The sequence below is a fragment of the Ctenopharyngodon idella genome, chromosome 18 (genome assembly GCF_019924925.1).
Source record: "Ctenopharyngodon idella isolate HZGC_01 chromosome 18, HZGC01, whole genome shotgun sequence".
NCBI lineage: Eukaryota > Metazoa > Chordata > Actinopteri > Cypriniformes > Xenocyprididae > Ctenopharyngodon > Ctenopharyngodon idella.
Window position 1 is genome coordinate 7,181,960 of NC_067237.1, and position 16,037 is coordinate 7,197,996.

The 16,037-nt window shown below is 36.8% G+C and overlaps 1 protein-coding gene across 1 annotated transcript in view; it reads left to right on the forward strand.

The window, feature by feature from the left end:
- Positions 1–16,037, forward strand: part of rasa2 (RAS p21 protein activator 2) — a 55,339-nt gene that overhangs the window by 18,845 nt on the left and 20,457 nt on the right. The window contains exons 5-16 of the mRNA XM_051869612.1: positions 1,679–1,755; positions 6,888–6,971; positions 7,282–7,354; positions 7,671–7,747; positions 8,864–8,965; positions 13,729–13,882; positions 14,045–14,199; positions 14,564–14,678; positions 14,789–14,863; positions 15,207–15,330; positions 15,539–15,645; positions 15,917–16,003. Coding sequence (XP_051725572.1) covers positions 1,679–1,755; positions 6,888–6,971; positions 7,282–7,354; positions 7,671–7,747; positions 8,864–8,965; positions 13,729–13,882; positions 14,045–14,199; positions 14,564–14,678; positions 14,789–14,863; positions 15,207–15,330; positions 15,539–15,645; positions 15,917–16,003 — 1,230 coding nt within the window. The remainder of the gene's footprint in view (positions 1–1,678; positions 1,756–6,887; positions 6,972–7,281; positions 7,355–7,670; positions 7,748–8,863; positions 8,966–13,728; positions 13,883–14,044; positions 14,200–14,563; positions 14,679–14,788; positions 14,864–15,206; positions 15,331–15,538; positions 15,646–15,916; positions 16,004–16,037) is intronic.

Below are 16,037 nucleotides of genomic sequence, written 5' to 3' on the forward strand. Positions count from 1 at the left end.
AATTGTTCTTGGGTGTCGTTTTTCATACATTAAAATATTTTTATAAAAATTACTGTTTATTACAGTGTATTGTTATATTGGTGCGAATAATAAAGGTTATTCAGTTCAGTTTATCAGTATTTTGCATACATTTAGTAAAAAACTGTGGAACAAAATATTATTTTAAACTTGATTTTTACTGTGTTGCAATTCTTGCATCATTCTTGATCTGCTTGGCAAAAGTTGCAGTTTGGTTGAAGTTTTGGACTAAAAAACATGCTCATGGCTAATTTCACACGCACAAAAAATCAGATAACAAAATATAGAATATTGTCAAAATGCTTAAAAATATTGATAGGCTCTTGTTAACCCTAGAGTCGAAATGTTTAGGGTTATTTTATGACAGTGGTTATACATTGTGGTTTATGTGTCTTTAACCCTGTGGACGAGAAAAAGGTGGGTGGCAGTTCCATCCGATAACATTTAGAGCCACCCGGAACTGGCTGAAATCACAAGAAAGATGTTCCTCCATCTGTGTGTTCAAGAAGCCCTTACGTACTCCAGAAAACTTAAACAACTTATTTACACAAAACAAGTTGTTTGTTTCCACATACTTATAAAATTAGCAATTAATATATTGTAGATGTACTGTATCTTGCAAATAGATCTCTGCTCAACACTTGCAACTTCTGCAGGGCTAAATGATTAGATGACAAAATTCTATGATTCTATTTTTTTCCTCTTTGCGGATTGGCACTTCATATAATGCATTAATAAAAATTAAAAAGTAGTTCTATAATATCTATCTGTTTTGGACATCTGTTAACATTGAATTATTGGTGCGTTCTTGGTGTCATTTTTCAAAGGAACTTGCACAAAATATTGCGTAGGAGTATGTGGGCGTTTTTATGTTGTTTTTCTTCTCTATCTTTCTCCCTCCCTGTCCTTTCCTTCTCGGCTTTCCTCTGTTTGCACTCTTTCTCATTCCGACATTATCAGCCTCAACAAATTTGACTGGCTGGATAGGTTATTTCAACATATATCATATTATATCATAAACATGTCCATAATGATAAAATTCCAGACACTAAATGTTTCTGAAGCTTATATTCAGCGCCACTGCCCTAAAAACACATTCTGTATTTCACATACAAAATTATGCTTATTTGAAAATGTAAAAATACATAAAGTGTTAGCTGGGGTAGGGTTAGCGTAGGGGGCTAGAATATACATTTTGTACAGTATAAAAATCCTTATGTCTATGGAGAGTCCCATAGAAAAATAAGAAAACCTGAAAGAAAACGTGTGTTATGTTGTTATATATGTTGATATATATGAGTTATGGGTAACACTTTAGTTTAGGGTCCAATTCTCACTATTAACTAGTTGCTTATTAGCATGCCTATTACTAGGATATTGGCTGTTTATTAGTACTTATAAAGCACATATTAATGCCTTATTCTGCATGACCATATTCTACATGCCTTAATCCTATCTAATACCTATACTTAACAACTACCTTACTATTAATAATCTGTAATTAGGAGTTTATTGAGGCAAAAGTCATAGTTAATAGTTAGTTAATAATGTGAATTGGACCCTAAACTAAAGTGTGACCGAGTTATGCTATAAATAACTCTAATGAAGTGTAATTGCTTCTGTGTTGGATGTTGTGACATTAGTCTTTCTACTTTGACAGGGGAAGGTTCATTTAGAGATGAAGCTGAATGAACTGATCACAGAGAATGGATCCGTCTGCCAGCAGCTTGTGGTTCAGTAAGTGATGCCTGTCAGTCAGCGCATGTGTTTGTGTGTTTCAAATGTGTTAAGTGTATTTGAACTCAACATGAATTGGCATTCACAACCCACTGTACTTCTGTAACGTTACATACTTCAATGTGAAACAGGATATCAAGACGTCAGGGTTTGGCTAGTCGGTTGGGCCTCTTTTTCCCCTGCTGGTATAGAAGCCTTAACTAATCTTTCTCCATTGATTGCCATTCATAAGTAACTGTGTATTCTGAATTTATTATTTTGATGTATTCAACAAATTGAACTCAACAACATATACTGTAGGCTATTTCACTAATATTTGATTATAATATAATAGATGTTTTACCAGTATCCAATCAAATATCCATATTGCATTGTCTGAAGTGGGTTAGTGAGTTCATGAAGAAAAAAAAAATCTATTCTACTTCACTATTCGTTAATCCCTACCTAGTGTAGTTTTGTACTATTTTGAATGATGGCTAGTACTTTGTATTACTAGCACTTCTCGTGTTTATTGCCTCTTTACAATGAATCGCTCCTTGTATTTCTCAATTGTAATTTGCTCTGGATAAAAGTGTGTGCTAAAGGAATAAATGTAAATTAAAAGCTTAAATCATAAAATCAATAGAAAATCGGACAGCAGTCACAATAAAATTGAAACTCCATCTCTGCATGCTGCATACAAGGTGCGTTTGGGAACACAGCGTGTACTAGGATCACTTTATTTTCATATTTGCATAATTGCCTACATTTTTGTGGACAAGTTTGCAGCATTTTATCATATTTGTAATGAGAAGTGTTTATAAACCTGCCTTAAAGGACTTCCTGTATTTTTCTGCCAATGTAAATTCTTTAAACATTAAACCCTCAAGAATTTAAGTATTGTAACTTGTAGTGTAAAAAATATTATAATTATCAAATATTATTTTTATATTAAAGGACAATTGTATTATTACAGTACTAATATATTTCTGTCTTTTTATAATTTGAGTTATAAATAATGGTAACACTTTACAAAAAGGTCTTATTTGTTAATATTAGTTAGTAACATTAGTTAACATGAACTAGCTATGATCAATATATTATTACAGCATTTATTAATCTTTGTTAATATTAGTTTATAAAAATACAATTGTTCATTGTTTCTTCATGTTAGTTCACAGTGTATTAACTAATGTTAACAGATACAACTTTTGATTTTAAAAATGTATTAGTAAATGTAAAAATTAACGGTAGCACTTTAGTTTAGGGTCCAATTCTCACTATTAACTAGTTGCTTATTAGCATCCATATTACAAAGATATTGGCTGTTTATTAGTACTTATAAAGCACGTATATTAATGCCTTATTCTGCATGACCATATTCTACATGCCTTAGTCCTACCTAATACCTAAACTTAACAACTACCTTAATAACTATTAATAAGCAATAATTAGGAGTTTATTGAGGCAAACGTCATAGTTAATTGTTAGTTAATAGTGAGAACTGGACCCTGAGAATTGGGCGAAAAATTACATATTGTGCCTTTAACTAAGATTAATAAATGCTGTAGAAGTATTCTTCATTGTTAGTTAACTAATGTTAACAACTGAAACCGTGTTGTAAAGTGTTTCCAAAATAATAATAATGTATTATTTCAGCAGCAGCATAAAAAACATCACTTTTTTTTTTTTTTTTACCTAATTATGCAACCCTTACTAAATAAGATGAAATATTTTATGTTTTCCTGCATGTCATGTGACCATTAACTGACATCAGAGAACTGTAAACATGCGAATGTGTTTTTAAATTAGTGAAATATAATAACTTAAAATCTCATGGGGTACTTCAAAAATATTTTACGTGTCAAAGGGGTTCATCTGACAAAAATTATTGTGAATCTCTGATCTAGACAACTGCCACTGAGATAATGAGGATGTTGGGCTATATGCTTATTCATGTATGTTTTTCTATATTATATTTGTTATCTGGGAGGGCGAGAACACCTGTGAAGTTCACGTTCACACCACTACAGGGTGTGTGTATTTTCCTTAATGGTGTGAAAAAAATAGTTTGACTCAACATAGAGTTGCTGACGTGCATCTCTGCTTAATGTTGGCCATCGCTGTTCATTCACACTCTCCCACAGAGCAGGTTGACGAAAGAGGAAGTGATGCCGTGACGGCAGGAAGTCCGCACTGCGCTGTTTCTGTGGTTTTGTTTTGCCGTCACACTGCTTTTTTCTCTCTTTCATGCTCTCTCCCTCTCTGCCGTTCTTTCTCACCTTCCTTCACCGCTTCATGGCTGTCACCATGACAACTACAAGTGTGAATTACTTCCTGTCTTGGATAGCAGTGCTTCTGCTTTCACCTTTCTTATCTGACACTTTCATTTATGCTCGTTCTTCTTTCATCCTCTCACTCTCTCATTCATTCATATTTTAATGTGTGACGTGGAGGAACCTCTGACAAAGTCACCGTCAGGGTTCAACAATAAGGATGGCTGAGAGGGTTTCTTCTGGTTTAAATGTCACCCTAATGTAGATATGATTTTATCAAAATTTCGAGAATGACTTATAATAGAGTGCAACAGTCTGGTTCCAGAAGTAAAAACTCCATTCATTTTCTCCTTAGGGAAATTGATTTTTAACGATAACCTACAAACCTTTAAAGACATCCTTACTGTGAGCTACTGGGTTGTTAATTGATAGTATTTGCTTCTGTTGAATCCATCTGCACACATTATTTTAATTTAGTTTTAAAATAATTGTTTAACAATGGAATTTGTGGTTAAAAACTACATTACCCATGATGCTGTACAGAAACTTCTACCAATCAGAGAGTCGAAACAAGCAAAATGCGCCAAAATGTCTCTTTAACTCCGCCCACTCCCATGAAGCACTGTGAATGATGTAATCAAGTCAATCTCCCTACATTCTCAAAATGCTTAAATTCAGTTATGCTGTTCTCAGTGCTTCATGGGATTGTAGTTCTTTCCCTCACTAAAGCTGTTAAGTACACAGTCTTGTACCTTTTATATTTTTCCTATTTTCATATACTTTTTTGCTTCCAATTAAAGTTTGTAATGTTATGATTCACCTTGTAGCTGATTGGCTTGGTTCATGCCTTATAACGCTTTAACAAAGACTTTTTTGAAATCCCTATTGGAGAAATGAATGGAAAAAATACTTAAAAGTGGGCGGGCACTGTTGTAGTTTATAGTCACAAACTCTCCAAACAAGTCAGTCATGTTTTGCACTGTATGCCTTTGTTTTTCAGCAAAGTGTGTGTATGGGTTAATCATGTTAAAGTTGTTTTTTTATACTTCCTGCTATTATTGCAAATTGCAAAAACCCAGGCTGCTTCTGAAATTAAATACTTCTCTACTCTATAGTATGCAAAAAACAGTACGCCAACAGAGTAATATGTCCGATTACATAGTATTCGAAAGACAGTAGGTGAAAAGTTCGCAGGATGACCTTCTACTTCCGCTGAGATTCTGAAGTGCGCATTCAATGGATACTTTACTATCCCATGAGGCCATGGAGGTGAAGCAGCTCAACTGACACCATAGGTCACATGACAGTGACAACATGGGGGATGTAGTACATCCGAATTTTATTCATAACACACACATTCATACTATATGGAACCAAAGACTATAGATATACAAAAATGGTACACTCCTATTACTTATGAATGGGAGAAACTGCAATGCACAATATGGCGGAATATGTCCCGCCTTCTAAATAAAAGAGCCAATCACCAACTGGTAAAGTTGCAGCTGCTGTTAGAAGCTAGAAGAAACCTGAGACTCAGGCTTAGGACTGCACATGCGCAATGGCTGGTCTAGCCTGAAAAGTGCGCTTTTTTATCGCTATTTCAGCATAAGAAACAACATTTATAGGCCAGTTCATGTCAGATTGTATTGCTGATTTGAAATATATTATTTAATTGCGAGTTTGCCAAGCAGTTTTTGAGATTTCATGATTTCCCCATTCACATAGGACTTGGTCTTGGATGCCCGAAATAGCTGCCTGGAGGCGTTGCAAAAATGGCTGCCGAGTGAACAGACTCTCCTTGAAAGGGACTTTGATAGAACATGCTTTTTTAATGGTTGCAAACTAAGTTTCAAACCAAATGTAGTACCTACTATACACTATGCGATTTTGAACGCAACGCTAATAAATTAAAGGGTTTTTGTTTTTTTGCAAAAAGTGAAACAAACACCTATATTTTTGTGACATAAAATATATGTATAATGTAAAAAGTAGTGATATAAAAAAGTGATATTTATTTAATACCTTTGGGGTCAATAAGATTTTTAATGTTTTTGAAAGAAGTCTCATGCTTATCAAAGCTGCATTTATTTGATCAAAAATACAGTAAACACAGTAATATTGTGAAATAATATTATAATTTAAAATAACACTTTCCTATTTTAATATATTTTCAAATGTAATTTATCCCTGTAAAGGCAAAGCTGAATTTTCAGCATCATTACTCCAGTCTTCAGTGTCACATGATCCTTCAGAAATCAATCTAATATGCCGTTTTGCTGCTTATGAAACATTTCTTAATATTATCAATGTTGAAAACAGTTTTGCTGCTTAATATTTTGTTGGAGACCATGATACATTTTTCACAATTCATTGAACTTTCTATTAAAAGTTCAAAAGAACAGCAGTTATTTGAAATAGAAATCCTTTGCAACATTATAAATGTCTTAACTGTCACTTTTAATGCATCCTTGCTGAATAAAAGTATTATTTTTATATTTCACATATATAAACAAATAAATCAAATGAAAAATCTGCAGTACTGGCCAGAATGGGGAACATGACCCTGTTTACCAAATAATACATGCTCATGGTTTTGTTTTGAATGATTTTGTAATATTGGTGCTTTTAATTTCAAGGGTAAAGGCCAAATAGTTAATTAGGCATTATTTAGACTATAGCCTGGAACAGTAGCCTAAATATCCTGTTTCACTTGAAATGTGTCAGCCAAGTAAAATTGGTTAAGAATGCTGTTTGATGTTGAATTGAATGGTGTTTTGTTTAATCACAGTATGGACAGAGCATTCTGCTGTATGATCTTTACTGTTACTTTCAATAACAGTCTCATTAACACAGCTGTGTGTGCGTCTGTTGCAGGATAATCGCATGTCAGGGTTTGCCGTTGATAAGTGGGCAGAACTGTGACCCGTACGCCACAGTAACACTTGTAGGGCCCGCCAGGTAGGTTTATAAACCTTTGAAATCATTGTTAAGGTGCCCTAAAATCACAAGGTTTACTGTAAAGGAACAGAGGTTGATGGTTTCTAATGAAGTACTGAAAACAGTCAAAATGCATTATTGTGATTGCTTCTAAATCAGTCAGTCATAAGACAGTTTCAGCCTCTGTCACTGATCTGGGCTGAAATGAGTACATAACATCCGCTCTGATTCAATAATAACATCCTGCTCTCTGTCTTTCTGTTTCTCTCTCTCTCTCTCTCTCTCTCTCTCTCTCTCTCTCTCTCTCTCTCTCTCTCTCTCTCTCTCTCAGGTCTGACCAGAAAAAAACTAAAGTGAAGAAGAAAACCAGCGACCCTCAGTTTGAGGAGACCTTTCATTTTGAGGTACAGCCTCATCTATTCATTCAGTAATAGTTAATGAATGTTAATTTTGCAAGGGATGGGTCAACAGTGTAATTATAAATGTAATTACAGAAATTAATTACAGATGTAATTGCATGCAGGTATTTTTTAAAATATATGTACGTAAAAACATGGATGTACACAATAAGTGCATTGTATCAAATGATTAATTTAAATGTAAGTACAAAGCAGTTAAGGCCACCTAATATATAAAGTGGGGCCGAGTTATGATTTCTTGTGGATGCGGTATTCATTTGTGGAATTAGCCATATGTGTACAATTCACAATGTTTTTGCAGGTCACAAGGTCAAGTAGTTACAAGGGGAGGTCACACTTTCAGGTGGAGGAGGAGGACATAGAAAAACTAGAGATCAAGTGAGTTGTCTTCTCTTCTCTTCCTTTCTCTTCTTCATTATTGTGTTGGCATTGTTTCACCTTAGCCTCTTCTGACTGGATGTATGTTTGTTTTGTTGTGTTTTGTTTTGTTTTGTTTTGTTTTCTTGTTTTGTTTTGTTTTGTTTTATTTTGTTTGAAATCAAGTGAGTTCTCTTCACTTCTTCATTATTGTATTGTCATTGTTTCATCTTTGGCTCTAATGGCTGGATGTGTTTTTTTTTTTTTTTTGTCAGAGATACGCGAGTTCTCTTTTTTTCATTGTTGCGTTGTCATTGTTTCATCTTTGCCTCTTCTGGCTGGCTGGCTGGATGTATGTTTGTTTTTGTTTTGTTCTTTTCTCTTCTTCATTATTGTTTTGCCATTGTTTTGTCTTTGCCTCTTCTTGCTGGATGTATGTTTGTTTTTGTTTTGTTTATTTTGTTTTGTTTTGTCATCAGGTTTTCATTGTTTTAACTTTTGCTTCTCTTGGCTGGATGCAGACTTTTGATTTTGTTAAAAGTCTTTTTAAAAACATCATATAACTACACATATTGACTGTTTGTGGATGAGTATGATAAACAGGGATGAGTGCTTATTTGATTGGAAGACTGTATGTTATGTCAAAAATGTTTTGATGAATGTGGCTTTGATCTGATTTGACACATAATGTGCCACTCTGAACTGTCCCATATAGCCCTCTGCAGAAGCTGACAGGTAAGAGTAGGTGAAACCACCAGACGGCACATTAGATCATGACACTAATGTGTGTGTGTGTGTGTGTGTGTGTGTGTGTGTGTGTGTGTTTATGCATGGTTTTGGTGTGTTGTTGGTTTTCCACTCAAAGGCAATTTATTTGTGTGCATGTTTGATGTGAGAAAAAGCTTTATCCTGTAGTGGAGAGAAAAATGACTAACCCACCTTGATGCAACTGCATCTGTACTCTGCGTGCTGGATTTCAGATTCAGTTTGACTGAAAATGGGAGAAGTTCAAATGTGTGATTTTTTTTTTTGTTTTTTTTTTTTGGGTTTGAATACATTGAAACAGCACTGTTTGTGTATTTGTGTTTGTAAATGAACATTTAGCTAATGCACACTCTCTTGTACTCTCCCTTGCAGGGTAGAGTTGTGGAATAATGGTAATTTGGCACAGGACGTGTTCCTCGGAGAGACACGGGTATCTGTGAAAATCCTGAGAAATGACCATGTCCACAAAGCATGGTAAGAACTCTCTCTCACACACACAAACACACACACACACACCCACAGACATAGGGCTGGACAATATTGAATATTCAAATAATGCTTGCCGCAAAGCACTGGCAAAAGTAATGATTATGAATGTGTCAGAAAAAATAGCAAGGTGACATTTTAATTATTTATTAATAAACTAGTGTTTTCTAAACCAGTGTCGGCTGCAAATATCAAGTTATAGTTATAGTGATCGCGCCTATAGAGAGAAATGCAACTTTGATATGGATTACATAAGCAGAGAGTATTTGTTTTCAATGTGAATTGGTTCGTTTAATTTCAGGCTTTCTATCGATATATTTCTCATGTCTGTGAGGCAAGTATACACTGAGTTTGGGTTTATTTTTGTGACGTGCTCCAGTTCACGGTGACCAAGACGGCAGAAAGCGCACCCTGATTGTTTTATTTATTTTATATAATAGCACACCTTTTGTTGTTATTGTGAGTTTACACAAATAAAAGTTTCAAATGATGTATTACTTTTATCTGAATGACCAAAAATGAGTATTTTAAGTTCTTTTCTCTGTTATCGGGAAAAAATGCAAGCGATCATGCTGGCGCCTCAATGTTACGCAGTAAGCGTGCTATACTTTAGCTTCCACACTCCGCACAAACACTTGGATATGTGCCTAACAATAGCGCTCATTTGTCTAGGTTACCATTAGAGCGAGCGGCCAAGTAAAGTTGCTACTACTTACATGTTTCAAATTATAAGTCATATTTGAGGTCAGTGGATGATAGGCAAACGTTTTGATTTCCTGCCCGACATACTGTAATTACCACAAGGACCCGCCGTTAACGTTCTGTCCCTCACGGACTGCATGATTTCGCCACTTCCTGTGGAGGTTTTTTTTTCCTGTGACTAACTGACTAATATAATCGGCGACTAAGCCTCTTCTAGTTGACTAAAGGCCTCGATATACTCATGGCAAAGTTCTTTTTCATTCTTCGTTTAGGAAATATGTGAGCAGCGATATACAGTTAATGAAAATCTGACGCCGCCCACTCTGCTGAGAGCGGGGTTTAGATAAATATGTAAATATGTGCTGCGCGCTTTCCTCTCAGTAACAACATGGGTATGTTAGCACAAGCTCTGCAAATTAGCACTCCAGTAAAGTCACGTTTATTTATATGTCATTTTATTCAATAGATTGCTTAAAAGCAAGCAGCTTTACAGTATCAAACATGAAAAACAGTGTCAGTGCCTCATTTCATCAGAAGCACAACTTCATTTTCTACTATAAAGCGGCTATCCAGTGTGTTCATGTTTTCACCCACGGAGATCTTACCGTCCTCGACGGACTCAACAGATGAAATGAGTAAGAGAAGAGTTCCACATCACCCTGTAGCCCAAGACTGGTTGCCCACTGAAGCTAAGCAGGGCTGAGCCTGGTTAGTACCTGGATGGGAGACCTCCTGGGAAAACTAGGTTGCTGCTGGAAGAGGTGTTAATGAGGCCAGCAGGGGGTGCTCACCCTCTGGTCTGTGTGGGTCCTAACACCCCAGTATAGTGATGGGGACACTATACTGTCAAAAAGCACCATCCTTCGGATGAGATGTTAAACCGAGGTCCTGACTCTCTGTGGTCGTTAAAAATCCCAGGATGTCTTTCGAACAGAGTAGGGGTGTAACCCCGGTATCCTGGCCAAATTTGCCCATTGGCCTCTGTCCATCATGGCCTCCGAATCATCCCCATACACTGATTGGCTTCATCACTCTGTCTCCTCTCCACCAATCAGCTGGTGTGTGGTGAGCGTTCTGGCGCAATATGGCTGCCGTCGCATCATCCAGGTGGATGCTGCACATTGGTGGTGGTTGAGGAGATTCCCCCTTCCGTATGTAAAGCACTTTGAGTACCCAGAAAAGCGCTATATAAATGTAAGGAATTATTCTTATTATTTATTATTCCACGTGAAAGAAGGCGGAGCCTCAGTGCAAACCTCCTATTAAGTTATTGTCACGGACCAATGGTAGTACGAAGGTGTTTTGCAGCTGGAGTGAACTTTTCCTGAAAGTTCGCTTTGGCAAGCCCTTTCGAACTCCCAAAATGAACTTCGTTTTGGTCTAATTTTGTTCGAAATGACGTCACATCAGTTCGTTCTTCGGTTTTAATTTAAAGTATATTGGGGCCTTTACAGTGCATGTCGGAAACAAAATGCCAATTACCATATCTGAATTTCAGCTCTTCCTCAGCGCTAGACACACAGTGATATGAACAGTAATGATGCCGTTGGTTTTACTGTATCAATTGTAGCCCGAGTCCTCATTCTTTTGAGGTGCATGCAAAGTGGATTTGCTTTCACAGTGCAGAAAACAGTGTCTTCTCAACATGTTGACAACACAAACCAAACTCTTCCAGGCTTCAGCTACAACTACAGTGTTTGAGAGCTGGTCAGAGTAGACATTGTTCACAGTCAGCCAATGAAGAGCATAGGCTGGCATTATGCAAATTTGTTACATTGTTACGTAGGTATGTAACAGGAAGTAAGACTGGAATTACTAGGACTCGTTTCAACAGTTCAGAATCGTTTCTTTCTGCACTGTGCACTTTTGATCTTTAAAACTCAGCTATATACACACTGCATGAAACGTAATATTTGAAAAAGCATAATGGGGCACTTTAAATTAGACATATGCAAAATAGAAGCATTTTCACAAGTTGGACCCATCTGTATATGACCCAGCCCTACTATGAAGTGTGTGCATGCACACACTTCCATGCAGTGCTGTAATATGCTGATCTCAGTGTCTGTTCTCGTCAGCTGCAGTCTGAGTGAGTTACTCTGATGAACAGATGAGGAAGGGAGATAACAGCCAATCCCAGCTCTCCACTGCCCTTATCTGCCCAATCAGGCATGAGAGCACCACCTCTCTGACGTCAGAGCTTAAATGAACATACTTCAGCATTACTTTAGAGGCCATTACTCAAGGCCGCGCATTGAGACATTTGCGATGACTGCTTACTGCAGCATTCATAATATAGATTTCAGCTGCAATTGTGTCTTATCTCTGATGGTTTTTTTTTTTTGTCGAGAAGCGTTTGAGAGACTGTGGGTGTGTGTGTTTTGGGCGGATTGCTTCCGTTGCCCGCTTCCCTTGTGTCCTCAGACTGCGGATCACAGCGTCCTGCCGGTAGTGTTGTGTAAACATTGTATGTGCGTGCATTAGAGTGTGTGTGTGTGTGTAGACTGAGAGGGAACTTGTTGATACTGATCTGCATGTTTTGAATGAGGGCAGTGAGTCTACTGCGTGGGTGAGCTTTTGCATGAACCTAGCATAAAACAAGCGCACATACACAAACAGACGCTGACACTATTAAACACAGTCTTGCCTCACTAATTCCTGTACTTTGTAGTTTGAGCAATGCAAATAACACATAGGATAAAATTATACATGTGCTAGACATGCATATAGAAAGGATAAAAAATGCTGGAAAATCTTAGAGACGATTAGTATATATATATATACATAATATATTGAAGTAGTTTGACCTGATTCACGGAAGCTTAACAAATCTAATGTGTTTTTGTTTTTAAAATGTCTCAACACTTGCATATACAAAGCTAGTTTAGTGACACAGTGAGTGACGGGTACATAATGATTAAATAAATAGGGCTTCAAAATCATCACAACAGTCTCAACGTTACTTAAAGGGTTAGTTCACCCAAAAATGAAAATTCTGTCATTATTTACTCACCTTCACGTCATTCCAAACCTGTAGGATCTTCGTTCATCTTCGGAACACAAATTAAGATATTTTTGATTAAATCTGAGAGCTTTCTGTTCCTCCATAGACAGCCTTCGCATTTGAGACTTTGACGCTTCAAAAAGTTCATAAAGGGTCAGAAAACTAATCCATATGAATTGAGTGGTTTAGTCAAATTTTCTGAAAAGACACGGTCACTTTTTTTAACAGATTAAATTTAATGAACAGATTGAATTTAGGACATTGATCAACTCACACATCAGTTGTAGTAAACGGAAGCTCAAGCAAGTTTGCTTGACGCGTACGAGAACCAATGAGGTTCATTCTTGTGTGTTACGCAGCACGTTTGAACTTCCGCAAGAGGTTTGTTTTCGCGCATCAAGCAAGTACGTTTGAGCTTCTTTTTATGTTCGCTGATCAATGTTTATATGTGAATAAAAGCCTAAATTTAATCTATATAAAGTGGTCAAGTCTCTTCAGAAAATTTGGACTAAACCACTCAATTCATATGGATTAGTTTTACAACCTCTTTACAAACTTTTTGAAGCGTCAAAGTTTCAATAGCTTAGCTGTTTTATGGAGGGACAGAAAGCTTTCAGATCTCATCAAAATGATCTTCATTTGCGTTCCGAAGGTGAACGAAAGTCTTATGGGTTTGGAACGACATGAGGGTGAGTAATTAATGACATTTTCATTTTTGGGTGAACTAACCCTTTAATTTTGTGACTATGTTCAAAGACTTTATATATAGAAAGACGGTGCACTCGTATTATTATGAATGGGATAAAGAGCAACACACAATATGGTGGAATAAGTCCCCATTAAAAGAGATAGGAGCTGCACTTGCATGCCCGAGAGGCGTTTCTAAGATGGCTGCTGAGTGAAATGACTTGTCTTAAAGGGACTTTGCTAAATTGTGAATATTTAATACACAGTCCTTAGTACAGCATATTGAATGATGAAGCTGTGTGACACTGTAAAATAGCTAATTAAAAAGGGGAAATTTCTTTTGTTTTGCGTTTTGTAGGTACTTGCTGCAGCCGAAAGGAAACGGTACGAAGTCTAAGCCAGACGATCTGGGTTCTCTACGTCTGAAAGTAACGTACACGGAGGACAACGTCCTGCCCACTGACTGCTACACGCCTCTCCGAAACCTAATGCTCAAATCCCCAGATGTTAAGGTACAATAGCGCCCCCCTTCAGTCTGGAAGAACTTATGCACATAAACCTTAAGACTGGCAGTCATGTTTAATTTGTGAACATTCATTTTAGTTTTCAGATACATATTCTGTCCTGTCGTTTATAACATCTTTTCATTGCTTTTGGTTTCTTTGTGTCTCCAGCCAATCTCAGCATCAGCGGCTCATGTTCTGGGAGATATATGCAGGGAGAGTTTGGGCTATGAAGCACTGCTTCCTGTAGTCAGACTGCTGCTCCATCACAACAGACTGCTGCCCTTTCTCACCGCTGTTTCCGGCCTGGAGCTGGAGAATACACAGTTCAGTATCACACTCACACAAAAACAGTTATAATGTTTTGTTTTGTTAATATTTGTTTTGTTTTTGTTTTGGTAATATGCATATAGTTTTTGTTTTTTGCTTTGGTAATATTTGTTTTTTTTTTGTTTTGTTAATATTTAATTTTTTTAATTTGTCAGTATGCATGTAGTTTTTTGTTGATAATATTTGTTTAGTTTTTTGTTTTGTTAATATCAATATAGTTTTGGTTTTGTAAATTTTTTTTTTTTTTTCATTTGTCAGTGTGCATATAGTTGTTTTGTTTTGTTTTTTTGACCCCAAGTGTGTCTAGGTTAGAAAAACTATTTCTTTGTCCTCTAAAATATCCTCGGTCTCCCTGTGTAGAGAGGCCAACACAATATTCAGAGGGAATTCTCTGGCCACCCGCTGCATAGATGACATGATGAAGATTGTGGGCCGAAGTTACTTGACTGTCACTCTCAAACCTGTTCTCAATGAGGTTTTTATGTTAACCGGACATGTTTATTGATGCATTGAAAATTGTTTTACAGTTGTTAACTCAGACCTACACTGTTTAAAATTGTTTGATGTTTTCATTCTGCTTTACAGATCTTTGAATCAAATAAAACCTGTGAGATTGATCCTGTCAAACTGAAAGAAGGCGATAATGTGGAGGTCAACAAGGTGAGGTTTTTTTTTTTATTGTTTGGTTTCTTTTTGAATTTTTGTACTTAATTTGACAGTGGTCAGACATTGAGGAGATACTCTGGGCAAAAAAGGCACCAAAAAAGACCCTAAATTCAAAATGTAGGGGTAAAAATGTCCCTGTACTGACTTCCTGTGTTTATACCATCTGATATAGTATTTAATATGTATTTCTAAGCCTAGCTTTATATAAGTTGATATTGATGTAACCTGAAATTTTGACAGGTTAGATGTAATAAATTCTGATGACTCAGAAATTTGATAAAAACTGTGCCCTCAGTATTTTTTCTAATCTCACGTGCATCTGTTTGTGTGTTTTTAGGAGAATCTTCAGGGTTATGTGCAGAAGGTTTTTGCATCTATAACACAGTCCAGCTCCAGTTGTCCTCCCCTCATGTGTGACGTCTTCAGGTCACTCAGACAGCTCGCATCTAAACGCTTTCCAGGTGAAGCACACAGACACACTTTCGTTCTCATTTGCTTCTGCAGGGTCCACTCATTTTGTTCTGGAATGTTTCAGTGTTTCAGTTTTGTAAATATTTATGACCTCACACTGAAGCTTCTGCATGCATTCCTGTAAGACTGTGTTGAATCACCACTAGGAGGAGCCAGAAACTCAGTCATGACTAATAATATCTTTCTGTCTCACCACAGCGGATCCTCATGTGCAGTACTCAGCGGTCAGTAGTTTCATATTTTTGAGGTTCTTTGCGGTGGCTGTTCTCTCTCCACACACCTTCCAGCTGAGATCCCATCATCCTGTGAGTGTGCAACAAAAACAGTCACGTCACGTCACACCACAGCTAAAACAACTACCTAGTTGTAACAAACATGATTTACTTCCTTTTTAGCATGTGACTAATTTATTCATGCCAGGAAAGACCCATTGAGACACTCTAATCTTTTCTGAGAATGCTATGAGACAAAAATACATGTGTTTACTCAAAAGAGCAAAAAATAATTACTAGTAAATGTATTTTGGGTAAAAGACGAGTTGGGAGAATCACCTGTCTTCCTCTTTCTCTATCCCAGGACCCCGAAATTTCCCGCACACTTACTCTTATCTCTAAAACCATCCAGTCTCTGGGCAGCTGGGGCAGCCTTTCCAAGAACAAACTGGTATGTCAGCTATTAGTCATACGGTGTGCTGAAG